Raw genomic sequence first — 12,946 nt, forward strand, 5'->3', positions numbered from 1 at the left:
AGAGACTGTCTTCTTCACTGTACGTTCTTGCCTTCTTGTTTGGTTAATTGGCCATAGGTGCCTGAGTTTATTTCTGGGCTCTCTATCCTATTCCATTGATCTGTGTGTCTGTTTTTGTGCCAGTGCCTTAATATTTTAATTACTGTAGCTTTGCAGTATAATCTGAGGTCAGGTAGTGTTGTTCCTCCAGCTCTAACCTTCTTTCTCAAGATTGTTTTAGCTATTTGATGTCTTTTGAGTTTCGATACAAATTTTAAAATTTTTGTCCTAGTTCTGTGAAAAATGCCTTTAGGTATTTTGATAGAGATTACATTGAATCTATAGATTGCCTTGGATATCATGGTCATTTTTAACAATACTGATTCTTCCAGTCCAAGAACACGGTATATCTTTCCATCTGTGTTGTCTTCAGTTTCTTTCATCAGTGTCTTATCGTTTTCAGAGTACAGGTCTTTACCCTCCGCAGGTAGGCCTATTCCTAGGTATTTTAGCTTTTTGATTTAATGGTAATAAATGGGATTGTTTCCTTAATTTCTCTTTCTGATAGTTCCTTGTTAGTGTATAGAAACACAACAGATTTCTATATATTAATTTTGTATCCTGCAACTTTACCAAATTCATTGATGAGCTCTAGAAGTTTTTTGGTGATGTCCTTAGGATTTTCTCTGTATGAGTGAGTGAGTGAAGTCGCTCAGTTGTGTCTGACTCTTTGTGACCCCATGGACTGTAGCCTACCAGGCTCCTCTGTCCATGGGATTTTCCAGGCAAGGGTACTGGAGTGGGTTGCCATTTCCTTCTCCAGGGGTCTCCACAACCCAGGGATCGAACCCAGGTCTCCTGCATTGCAGGCAGATGCTTTACAATCTGAGCCACCAGGGAAGCCTTTTCTGTGTATAGTGTCATGTTATCAGCCAACAGGGACAGTTTTACCTCTTTCCTTTCCAATTTGGCTTCCTTTTATTTCCAAAAGTTTAAATTTTGATGAAGTCCAGGTTACCTTTTTTTTTTTTTCTTTTGTGGTTCCTGTGTTTTGTGTTCCAGGAAATCTATGCCTAACCCAAAAAGCAAATATCAATTTAGTTAGAAGAATGACATTGTTTATATATTTGTAAGCCTCTTTAATCGTATCTACTTCTCTATTGCAATATGTTGTTTTGGTTAAAGTATAGGAAGAAAGTCTGGTGATACACAGGTGTGCAGTTGGAAAAGCAAGGGGTATTGTAATAGTCTTTTTAATATTTATTTGTATTTGTTTATTTGTTTGCACTAGATAGCACATGGGATCTTCATTGCAGCATGTGGTATTTTTCTTTTTAGCTGATGCATGCAGGATCTTTTTTTTTTTTCAGTTGTGGTATGTTGGATCTAGTTCCCCGACCAGAATCAAACCTGGACCAGAGTGCAGAGACTTAACCAGTGGACCATCAGGAAAGTCCCAATAGCCTTTTTAGATAATTGTGGCTATTCTTCTTTGATAGTGCTCCACAGCTCGACAACTGATAGTTTCTTACAGTTTCGTTGCATTGTGGAATCTGAAAGCACATCAGTGATTTTGTACTGTTTTTTTTTTTTTTTTTTTTATTTTGTACTGTCACATTAAAATTCACTGTCTTTACTTGCACTTTGAATGGATCTTTAACTATTTTGATTTGGAGAGGAAAACCTTATCCTTCTACCCTAATAGGTTCAGTTTCTAAGGACTGTGAATTAAACTGACAAAAGACAGAGTAACAGGAGGAAAAAACCCAGTTTATACATGCAGCATGCATACAGTGGGAGAACTCAGTGATCACTAGCTCAAAGGAATGATTAGAATCTGGGGCTTATGGGAAAACAAAAGACTTCTTAAAAGTGGGGAGAAAGGACAGTTTTTGGATTTGGGGAAAGATAAATGAGTTTTCAGGAGAACAAGCGGTAGTTCTAAATTTGTGATAATATATATATAGGTATGAATGGTTTTTCCATCTCCTTCAGGGCCATGAAATTCCCTCCAGAGAAGGGATTTGGGTAGATTTTATTTGCATTCTTTCTTCTGGGAGTAGATCTGCCTTGAAGAGGAATTTATGACAGCCTTATTTCCCAGAAGTTGCTGCTGTTAGCTAGAGAAAGCTCTGAGGAAGCTTTTTTCTGCATCTGTTGAACCTTAAATGTCTTCAGCTGAAAATAATCTTTATACCAACTCTGGGGTTCCAGGTGGGTCCTACAGTTGAATTGGTGAAAACTACATTGATAGTTTGGAAAATACTGGTTCAAAGTTATGCAGCTCTTCCAAGTATTAATACATTTTAATACACAATATTTAAAGAATCACATTTGTTTATGTCACTTTTGATCTCATCAGAATAAGTAATGGAAGCCTTCAAGCTCCCAGTGGCCCATGTAGACTTTCCAAAAATTTTAAATTTTTCCTGAAAGCTCAAATGGTATTGTTGGCAACAAACACTGTCAGTTGTTTCCTTTGAAATAACAAGAGTTTTTCATTTTCAAGAGCATGTCAGCTGTTCTTTGAAGTAAAAATGATTTTACATGAAAAAAGAGGCTGGTTCAACTCAAACAGGCTCACATGTGCTTTTCCTCAAGACAGCTGTAGTATTTCGGCATGTAGCATTTCATAAACAGCATATTAAAAATATATGTGTTTAAGGTTGAGATTTAATAAAATTATTACTTTTGATGGCTTTGTCAAGGCATCCTGAAGTAAAACTGCCCCTCCCGCAACTGCTTGTGTGGCAGCAAAGAATGCAATGACTAGTAGTGTAATTTGATGCCACTGACTTCATTTGTATATGGTGCCAATGTTTGTATCCACTGTAATTTTCATACTAGTAAGTGCAAAGTAAGTGTCTGCACAGTTGTTCTAAGATAAACCATGAGATTCAAAATAGTTATATTCATCTTGGATTATGTCAGCATCACTTGTGTTTGTTACTAAGAATTCGTACACGACATCACTGTCAGTGATTAACTGGTGCCAGTGCTAGATGAATATAAACAAAATGGCAGGTCTAATCTTGTCTATGGATTCATCTGTTTGTAAAGTAAAATTCTAGTTCTGCAGATGAGATAGTAATCAAGTCTTCAGATTTGCAGCAGAATCTTTAATTTGGTGAATTAAAAGTATATCATTAAAAGAGGGGCACTGCCATGATTTATTTTACTGACTTCATTCAGCAGGCATGTAGCAATGTCAGCTGTACCAAGTTGTGCTTCTCCAGTTAAGGAAGTTCAGTCACTTACCCTAAGATAGTTCAATGACTTTTTCATTTCTAGATTGAAAGGTGTTAACCATCTTTAAGAATTGTAAAGATTCATTACATCTGCATTTAAAATATTCAACTGTTTTAAATTCCGAATGATTGATCTCAAAATGTCACTGTAACTTAACTGGCATAATATAATTAGAAAATGTTCTGTTGCTTAAGATATAGTTAGCTAAATTATTAACATCTATAAAGTCAAGAGAAAGAAAAATGGCTCTTATCATACTGTGGTTTCTTATATATAATTTTGCCGAGTTTTTTTTGGAGTAGATTCTTCCTTTCCATGAGTCAGAGACTCTAGGCCAGTTACATCTATTTTAACAATCTTTAAATGTATGTATTGCAGATGTGGGTTGAGAAAGTAAGTTTTCTAATCTCCCTGTTTTGAGTCCATGATTTTTTTTTTCTTTTTTAATTTTTCGGCTGTACCAGGCAGCTTGCAGAATCTTAGTTCCCCAACCAGGGATTGAAGCTATGCCCTCAGCAGTCAAAGTGCAGAGTCCTAATCACTGGATTGCCAGGGAATTCCAGAGTCAATGATTTATTCTTAAAAATAAATGAAAAATTACAAATAAATTTTCTTTTATTTTAGAGAAAATAAATTCTAAAATAATACACATTAGATATAATTTAAAAATTTCTGCCACCCTTATGACAGAAGAGCTTCCCTGATAGCTCAGTTGGTAAATAATCCGCCTGCAATGGAGGAGACCCTGATTCAATTCCTGGGTCAAGATATCCACTGGAGAAGGGATAGGCTATCCACTCCAGAATTCTTGGGCTTCCCTTGGGCTCAACTGGGACACCTGGGTTCGATCCCTGGGTTGGGAACATCCCCTGGAAAAGGTAAAGGCCACCCACTCCAGTATTCTGGCCTGGAGAATTCCGTGGACTATACAGTCCATGGAGTCGGACATGACTGAACTACTTTCACTCACTTATGGCAGAAAGCAAAGAGGAACTAAAGAGCCTCTTGATGAAAGTGAAAGAGGAGAGTGAAAAAGCTGGCTTAAAACTCAACAATCAAAAAACTAAGATCATGGCATCCGGTCCCATTACTTTATGGTAAATAAATGGAGAAACGATGGAAACAGTGACAGACTTTATTTTGGGGGGCTCCAAAATCACTGCAGATGGTGACTGCAGTCATGAAATTAAAAGATGCTTGCTTCTTGGAAGAAAAGCTATGACAAACCTAGACAGTGGATTAAAAAGCAGAGACATTACTTTGCCAATAAAGGTCCGTATAGTCAAAGCTATGGTTTTTCCAGTAGTCACGTATGGATGTGAGAGTTGGACCACAAAGAAAGCTGAGCACCGAAGAATTGATGCTTTTGAACTGTGGTGTTGGAGAAGACTCTTGAGAGTCCCGTGGACTGCAAGGAGATCCAACCAGTCCATCCTAAAGGAAATCAGTCCTGAATATTCATTGGGAGGACTGATGCTGAAGCGCCAATATTTTGGCCAACTGATGCGAAGAACTTGGTCATTCGAAAAGACCCTGATGCTGAGAAAGATTGAAGGCAGGAGGTGACAGAGGATGAGATGGTTGGATGGCATCACCAACTCATTGGATATGAGTTTGAGCAGGCTCCTGGAGCTGGTGATGGAGAGGAAAGCCTGACATGCTGCAGTCCTTGGGTTGCAAAGAGTCGGACACAACTAAGCAACTGAACTGAACTGAAAAATTAAGAAGAGTTTCCCCCAAATTTAAAAAGTATTATTACAAAGCAAAATAACAAAAAGTACTTGTTTCTACCTGATGTGTGGAGAACTTTGAAATTTTACAGTAATGATTTATTGGATAATGAGATTACAGCAAGTATAACTGAAGATAAGAGCCCAAACGGAAGTACTAAGGAGAAAAAAAACTTGAATTATATCCTAAGCCTACTACCTTAGAAAATGCTAGAAAACATTAGACTACAGAAACATACTCCACTAGCCGCTGGAGTGATGATATCATTACATGCTGTGTAGCATCAGGAAAACTCCACTGTAGACTCATGAAAGAATGAAAGTGAAAAAAGCAAATAAATTTAGTGTTATCATGAAATTAATTTTGCTCCATAGACCAGGCCCTCAAAGGGTTTTGGGGACTGTGAACTGTGATTTTCAAACTGCTGTTCCAGGTTATTTCTTCCTTACTTAGGAAGGAAGTATCCCAGCCTGGACTGCTTATATACTCCTTGCCTACCTGGACTCTTTCCTCAGCTTGGTGCTCTCCATTATTTGATCTGTCCAGAATTTCCTGTTCCTTTTGTTCACTTGGATAATTACTGAATTGTGAGCTGCTTGAGGGCAGGAACTAGGCATCCTTTTATCCCCAGCTTTTAGCAGAAATTCATGGGGTCTCAGAGTCAGACATAACTGAGTGACTCACACTTTCTTTTCGCTTTCCTAGCACTTTGTCAGAGAAGGAGATGGCACCCCACTCCAGTACTCTTGCCTGGAAAATCCCATGGACGGAGGAGCCTGGTGGGCTGCAGTCCATGGGGTCGCTAAGAGTCAGACACGACTGAACGACTTCACTTTCACTTTTCACTTTCATGCATTGGAGAAGAAAATGGCAACCCACTCCAGTGTTCTTGCCTGGAGAATCCCAGGGACGGGGGAGCCTGGTGGGCTGCCATCTATGGGGTCGCACAGAGTCAGACATGACTGACTGATTTAGCAGCAGCAGCACTTTGTAGGCTGCTTAGCAGATGTTGAGTTAAATTAAATCACGTAAGGATTCTAGTCTCATAAACAAGTTTGCATTACATCTCAGGGTAAAGTTTTTTTTCTGTTTTTGTCTGACTCATACATTCTATATTGGTTTATATTAGTGGATTGGCCAGCAAGTTTGTTTAGGTTTTTCTGTACGATTGTATGGAAAAACTTGAATGAACTTCTTGGCCAACTCAATAGCTTCAGTTCAGAGAAAAGGACTTCATAACCTACCTCAAATTCAGGATGACCAACTCCTGTCTGTATTAACCTCATCCACCAGTATTTGTTTTGTTTCCTTTTGCCTTGTTTGGAGTATAATATATTCTGAAAGGAGGGTATTTGGGCTGAGGACCCAAGATCTTAATTTTTAGTTCTGTCTCTATGTTACTTTACAAGACACTGAGCATCTGCTTCTTTCCACTTTGGTGGAAAATATGTATTCATATATTTTAATTTCTCTGAAGGAAGATGTTCTAACATCCAAATGATAACTAACATTTATTAAGTTCTTACTATATGTCAGAAACTGTTCTGTTTTACATGTATTAACTCATTTAATCTGCATAATAGCCCTATGTGGAAGGTAGATGATTTTATTATCTCCATTTTACTCAAGGAAAATAAGACACAGAAAGATTGTCTTACAGTCTTGCCAGAGGTTGTATAGGTAGTAATAGGGTCTGGGTTTGAGCTGTGAGCTATGCTCTTAACTGCTATAAGAAACTCCCTCTCAAATCTAAATACATTACTTTTATCATCAACCTATGTTAGTACACATGTACAGATGCTCGTTATAATATTTATAATTGTGAAATTAAAAAATAACTTGAGAGAATACCTAAATAAATAATGAGATATATGTATAATGGATAGTTATTTTAAAATCACATTTTTGAAGAATATTTTAATGATATGGAAAAATAGAATGAAAATAACATAGAATCACAGGTTTTCTTTGAAAAAATATATAATGGAATTATGTGTTACATATCTATATATATGAGCTTCCCTGGTGGCTTAGCAGTAAAGAATCCACCTGCCAATGCAGGTGGATTCTGTCCCTGAATCGGGAAGATCCTCTGGAGAAGTAAATGGCAACCCACTCAGGTATTCATGCCTGGGAAATCCCAGGGGCAGAGGAGTCTGGCGGGCTACAGTCCATGGGGTTGCAAGAGTCAGACATGACTTAGTGACTAAACAACAACAACAACAACAACATATATATATATATATACACACAAATATTTATTTTAAAAGACTGGAAAGACATATAATAGTGATTTTTTGTGAATAGAGCAGTTGCAGTTGTAGAGCAATCTGCTGAATGTTTCCCATGTGCTAAGCACCCTGTTAAATTCTTTATGTGTGTTTCCTCAGTGAACTCTCCCATCAGTCCTATGACGTAGATTCTACTCATTTTTCAGATGAAGAAACTGAGCCTTAGAAAGATTAACTTATCAAGGGTCATTCAAGCAGTAAGTAGAAGAGTTGGGACCTCTGTATTAGACACTCTCTCTCTCTTTTTTTTAACTTTTTATTTTGTATCGGGATATAGCCAGTTAACAAACAATGTTATGATAGTTTCAAGTGAAATAGCAAAGGGACTCAGCCATACATCTACATATATGCATTCTTCCCCAAACTCCCCTCCCATCCAGGCTACCACATAACATTGAGCAGAGTTCCCTGTGCTATACAGTGGGTTCTTGTTGGTTATCCGTTTTAAGTGTAGCCGTGTGTACAATTCATCCCGAACTCCCTAACTATCCCTTCCCCCCAGACAACTATAAGCTCGTTCATGAAGTCTGTGAGACTCTGCTTTTTAATTGAAGTATAGTTGATTTATAATGTGTTTTACATATATATGTATATTATTTTCAGATTCTTTTCCATTATAGATGATTATAAGATATTGAATATAGTTCCCTTTGCTATATAGTAGGACCTTGTTGTTTATCTATTTTGTATAAAGTAGTGTGTACCTGTTAATCTTAGGCTCCTTATTTATCAGCCCCTCCCCCTTCCCCTTTGATAACCATAAGTTTGTTTTTTGTCTCTGTGAGTCTGTTTCTGTTTTGTAAATAAGTTCATTTTTATCATTTTTTTAGATTCCACATAAAAGTGGTATCATTTCTGTCTGACTTACTTCACTTAGTATGATAACCTCTAGGTCCATCCATGTTGCTGCAAATAACATTATTTCATTCTCTTTTATGACTGACTAATATCCTTTGTATATATAAACCATATCTTCTTTATCCATCTGTCAGTGGAGGACACTTAGGTTGCATCGATGTCTTGGCTATTGTAAATAGTGCTGCTCTGAACTTTGGGGTACATGTTATCTTTTTGAACCAGTAGGCTCTGTTTTGTATTTTCATAACTTTTTATAATCTGTATTATTTACATGACCAAAAGCAAAATTAAAATTTTAAATTATGCAAAATGCAAACATCTTGGGACCTGCAGCAAGTCAGACTTGTATGATCTGGTAGGATTTATTCATTTGAACCATTGATTCCTTAAACTGGTTATGCAAAATAACAGCAGCATGGGACTTGAGAGAAATTAAACCAAGCATTTAAAGAGTTAAAACATACTCATTGGTTTCTGTTCTACCAAGGAATTTTTTGACCATCTATTATGGCCAACTGATTTTTTTTTTTCCTAGCATGGGTTACAGCTAGTACCTCTTAATGAAATGAAATCAGATACATATCTTATAGACTAGTGAACGTATGATAAGGCTGACCATTTTTATGACTATTTAAGAATTCCTTAACCATTTTTGTTGTGGTTGCTAGTATTTTTGTCTTACTGGATCCCCATGAGATAATGTTGCCACATGCCCAAAGGAAAAGATTTTTGTATGTGAATTTGTAGGATGCCCCCCACTGACATAGTAAGAGACTTTTTCTAATGTAAGTGTTACCGTGGTTGACAAATGACTTAGTGAAAGTTAGAGGTATTGGATGAACACTTATAATCTTTCAGAATAACATCATTCATAGAAGGCAGCAGACATGTTTTCCTACAATTATCCCATTGTCAAAGAGTATCTAGTAGGCTAAATGGATCCTTGATTGACCCCACAACGTATTCCACATATTCTTATGGTAAGAGGATTCTAACTCTTCATATATTTTTTCACTTGAGGAATATTAGCTATATGAGGAGAATACATCTAATTATAAACCTTTGTCTAACTATTAGAGAATTCTTCCTCTGGCAGGAAGTTTATTTGGGGAGGACAACACATATAGGTTAAGGAAGAATATGCCCTCCTAGTTGTATCTATTATACGAGTTGACTTTATCAGTCTTAAGTGTTAACTATAGATAAATACAAATAATGTTTAAAGTGGTCTGAAATTGTATGACACTTTACATTTGAAAGTAGAAATGTTCACATCTCCATTTGTTTCTTATCTTACAGAGAAGTGTGGGAAATGGAACTGGATAGACTCAAGAATCAAGATGGTGAAATAAATCGGAACATTATGGAAGAGACAGAACGGGCCTGGAAGGCAGAGGTGAGAAGAGCCACTGTGTTGAAGGTCTGGATTTGGGGTTTCCAGGTGGTACATACTTTTAGTATGGGGTTATATACCAAGCTATATAAATATGCTACCATAGAGCCATTAAACATTGTTTTAACTATCTAGGGGTAGCTTTGTGTGTGTAAAATTAATAAAGCATGTATGTGTGTGTGTGTGTGTGTGATTTCCTTAGATCTTATCATTAGAGAGTCGGAAAGAGTTGCTGGTATTGAAACTAGAAGAAGCAGAAAAAGAGGCAGAGCTACACCTTACTTACCTCAAGTAAGTACCTTCTGTTTCTAGGGTTTTAATGGCCCTGCAGTTTTGTGTTTTGGGGGGCATTTCTTTTTACGGCTTTGAAACCCTCGGCCGGCTAGTCTGGCACGTGTTCTGTCTTCACGGCAAATCATCTTTGTGTGACAGTATTTTGTTCAGTGATTTCTCTTTCCATTTTCTAAACTTGCACACTCTCTGGCTCTTCTCTTTCTACAGTTTTATAGTTCTGTCCTTTTTCTTGTATTATTTTGAATTGGATAAACAGTATCTCTTACTCTTTCAAGCGTAACAAATGTCTTTGGAGATATGTTTCTTATACAGTCGTTTATCCTCTTTCTGCCATGAAGTCTGGAGACCCCTGTGGCATTTTCAGCCAGATGAAAGCCCTCTCTCTGTGGTGGGTCCTCTTTCTCCAGTACTTGGCTTCCATGATGCTGGAGTTAAAGTGAGGCAGTCAACTTAGGACCATGGCCTTCTCCTGTATCTGCTCCAACCTCTTCTCTGCAGGCCCTTCTCTCTAGCTACTCTTCTGCTATCTGAGAGAATCAGGAGTGGGACTCTCTCTAATTCTGTAAATCACTGTTGGTTTCTTGAAAGGTCAACTCCCCCAACACTAGAGACAGTTCGTTCCAAACAGGAGTGGGAGACAAGACTGAATGGAGTTCGGATAATGAAAAAGAATGTTCGGGTAAGTGTAGTGATGGGTGATTGTTGAGCTGGAGTTCATCTGTGCTTGCACACTCCTGGCCACAGGGCAGGACCACTTGCATTGCCCTAGGGCCTTTTCTACCACTCCTCTTGTCTTCCTGATACAGGATGCTGGTCTCTTTATAGAGAGCCTCACTCTGCTCAGTAGTAAAGGATAATGCTTGCTCTTCTCTCTTTCCTAGGACCAATTTAATAATCATATCCAGCTCGTGAGGAATGGAGCCAAGCTGAGCAGCCTTCCTCAGATCCCTACCCCAACCCTGCCTCCACCCCCATCAGAGGTAAGCACGCTGGCTCTGGCGAGTCTACTTTTTCATGTTGGTGGCAGAGCCTAGAATCTTTCCTTTGTTTTTATAAAGGTATTGGGTGTCCTTATTTGGTACAAGAAAGAGTTGCTTACTGATTTCAGTTGCCTAAACTTCTGTTTTCTTTCTCTCCCTCTCATCTTCCACCTTTTCCCTTCTGCAGACAGACTTCATGCTTCAGGTGTTTCAGCCCAGTCCCTCTCTGGCTCCTCGGATGCCCTTCTCCATTGGGCAGGTCACAATGCCCATGGTTATGCCCAGTGCAGATCCCCGGTCCTTGTCTTTCCCAATCCTGAACCCTGCCCTTTCCCAGCCCAACCAGCCTTCCCCACCCCTTCCTGGCTCCCATGGGAGAAATAGCCCCAGCTTGGGTTCCCTTGTCGGCCCCCATGGTCCGCACGTGCCCCCTGCTGCCTCCATCCCGCCTCCCCCAGGCTTGGGTGGTGTTAAGGCTTCTACTGAAACTCCCCGGCCCCAACCAGTAGACAAACTGGAGAAGATTCTGGAGAAGTTGCTGACTCGGTTCCCACAATGCAATAAGTAAGTATTTTTAAGGATTAATTTAAAAAGTGTTTTCCAGAGAAATATTTATGTGTTAAAATAGGAGAGGTTTCATAGATATTCCCCATGAGGGTAGCACAAAATTTCTCCCCCTCAATCTCTCTCTTTCTTAGGGCCCAGATGACCAACATTCTTCAGCAAATCAAGACAGCACGTACGACTATGGCAGGTCTGACCATGGAGGAGCTGATCCAGCTGGTAGCCGCACGACTGGCAGAGCATGAGCGGGTGGCGGCAAGTACTCAGGTAAGAAAAGCTATTTGGGGGGATCTCAGACCTGTGAAGGAAATGGCAGCCCACTCCGGTGTTCTTGCCTGGAGAATCCCAGGGGCGGGGGAGCCCGGTGGGCTGCCGTCTATGGGGTCGCACAGAGTCGGACACGACTGAAGCGACTTAGCAGCAGCAGCAGACCTGTTGAGATGCTGAAGCAAGAGGCAGATTTCAGAAAAATTTGGGGTGAGAAGCAGCATTGCAGCCAGGGGTATCTGGCCTGCTTTCTTCCTTCGCCGGGCTGAGAAATGAATGATTTCCTTTTGGTAATGCCCTGTTACGCAGATGTTCCTGCCTGACTCTGATAACGTTTCTGCCCACAGCCACTTGGTCGGATCCGGGCCCTGTACCCTGCTCCACTCGCCCAAATCAGTACCCCAATGTTCTTGCCTTCTGCCCAAGTTTCATATCCTGGGAGGTCTTCACATGTAAGACTCTTTTCTTGAAAACTGGGATGTTGGAGAAGCTGGGGTTGGCGAGGAGGGAGTGGATTTATAGGTGGAGTGCAGGAAGAAACCATTATCTCCTCAGCTGGGTTGTTGGTAGCCCAGGCTGGGAAAATGCAAGTACTCTGTATTTGAACTTTTCTTTCTGTGGTGTAAAATCTTTTTGCTACGTGGAAATTGTAGATAGAATCATGGGCATAAAAGGCCAGGAGACCCAGAGGTTCCGACCTCTTTTGACGGTCCCTCCTCTGCTGTGCAGGCTCCAGCCACCTGTAAACTGTGTCTAATGTGCCAGAAACTCGTCCAGCCCAGCGAGCTGCATCCGATGGCATGTACCCACGTGCTACACAAGGAGGTGGGTGCTGCAGCCCTTCCTCTTTTTCTGCTCTTCCTTTTGACAACTGTGATCATCTTAATTTTCTTGAAATTTTTACAGTGTTGATGCCGTCATTAATATCTAAACATAAGGTTTTCAGTAAATCGTGGCTTAAAACATGAGCAGAATTCAGAATACTGGCAGCTAGTCTCTCCCAACTTCCTTACCCCATTCCCTGTAGGGGACTGGACTGGATAAACAGTTCTTACTAGAACACTGAGAGTCACTGTCTTGGAAAATTGACAAAAAGATGTATGTATCTAGTCATTGTTTCAGATGTACCATTCCCAAGAGATTTTGCTTAGGTGACAGGAATGGGATAGGGAACTTGAATATGAAATATGTAACTCCATTAATAAAATAGTTTGATGACTCGCCTGTTACAGATTATCTTCGCAAACTGACAAGTTATTCCTATCTCTTATGTTACCAGGCTGAGTTAAGTTAGCACCCAGGATGATTTCCTTTCTACTATTTTGTTTTGTTCATTTTGT

The 12,946-nt window shown here is 39.5% G+C and overlaps 1 protein-coding gene across 4 annotated transcripts in view; it reads left to right on the forward strand.

Moving 5' to 3' along the window:
- Positions 1–12,946, forward strand: part of RNF214 (ring finger protein 214) — a 50,232-nt gene that overhangs the window by 28,934 nt on the left and 8,352 nt on the right. For all 4 annotated transcript variants that reach the window (XM_055548203.1, XM_055548200.1, XM_055548202.1 and 1 more), the window contains exons 7-14: positions 9,408–9,504; positions 9,704–9,792; positions 10,384–10,474; positions 10,677–10,775; positions 10,963–11,339; positions 11,474–11,606; positions 11,954–12,058; positions 12,336–12,431. In XM_055548203.1, coding sequence (XP_055404178.1) covers positions 9,408–9,504; positions 9,704–9,792; positions 10,384–10,474; positions 10,677–10,775; positions 10,963–11,339; positions 11,474–11,606; positions 11,954–12,058; positions 12,336–12,431 — 1,087 coding nt within the window. The remainder of the gene's footprint in view (positions 1–9,407; positions 9,505–9,703; positions 9,793–10,383; positions 10,475–10,676; positions 10,776–10,962; positions 11,340–11,473; positions 11,607–11,953; positions 12,059–12,335; positions 12,432–12,946) is intronic.

This window comes from Bubalus kerabau, chromosome 15 (genome assembly GCF_029407905.1).
Source record: "Bubalus kerabau isolate K-KA32 ecotype Philippines breed swamp buffalo chromosome 15, PCC_UOA_SB_1v2, whole genome shotgun sequence".
Taxonomy (NCBI): domain Eukaryota; kingdom Metazoa; phylum Chordata; class Mammalia; order Artiodactyla; family Bovidae; genus Bubalus; species Bubalus kerabau.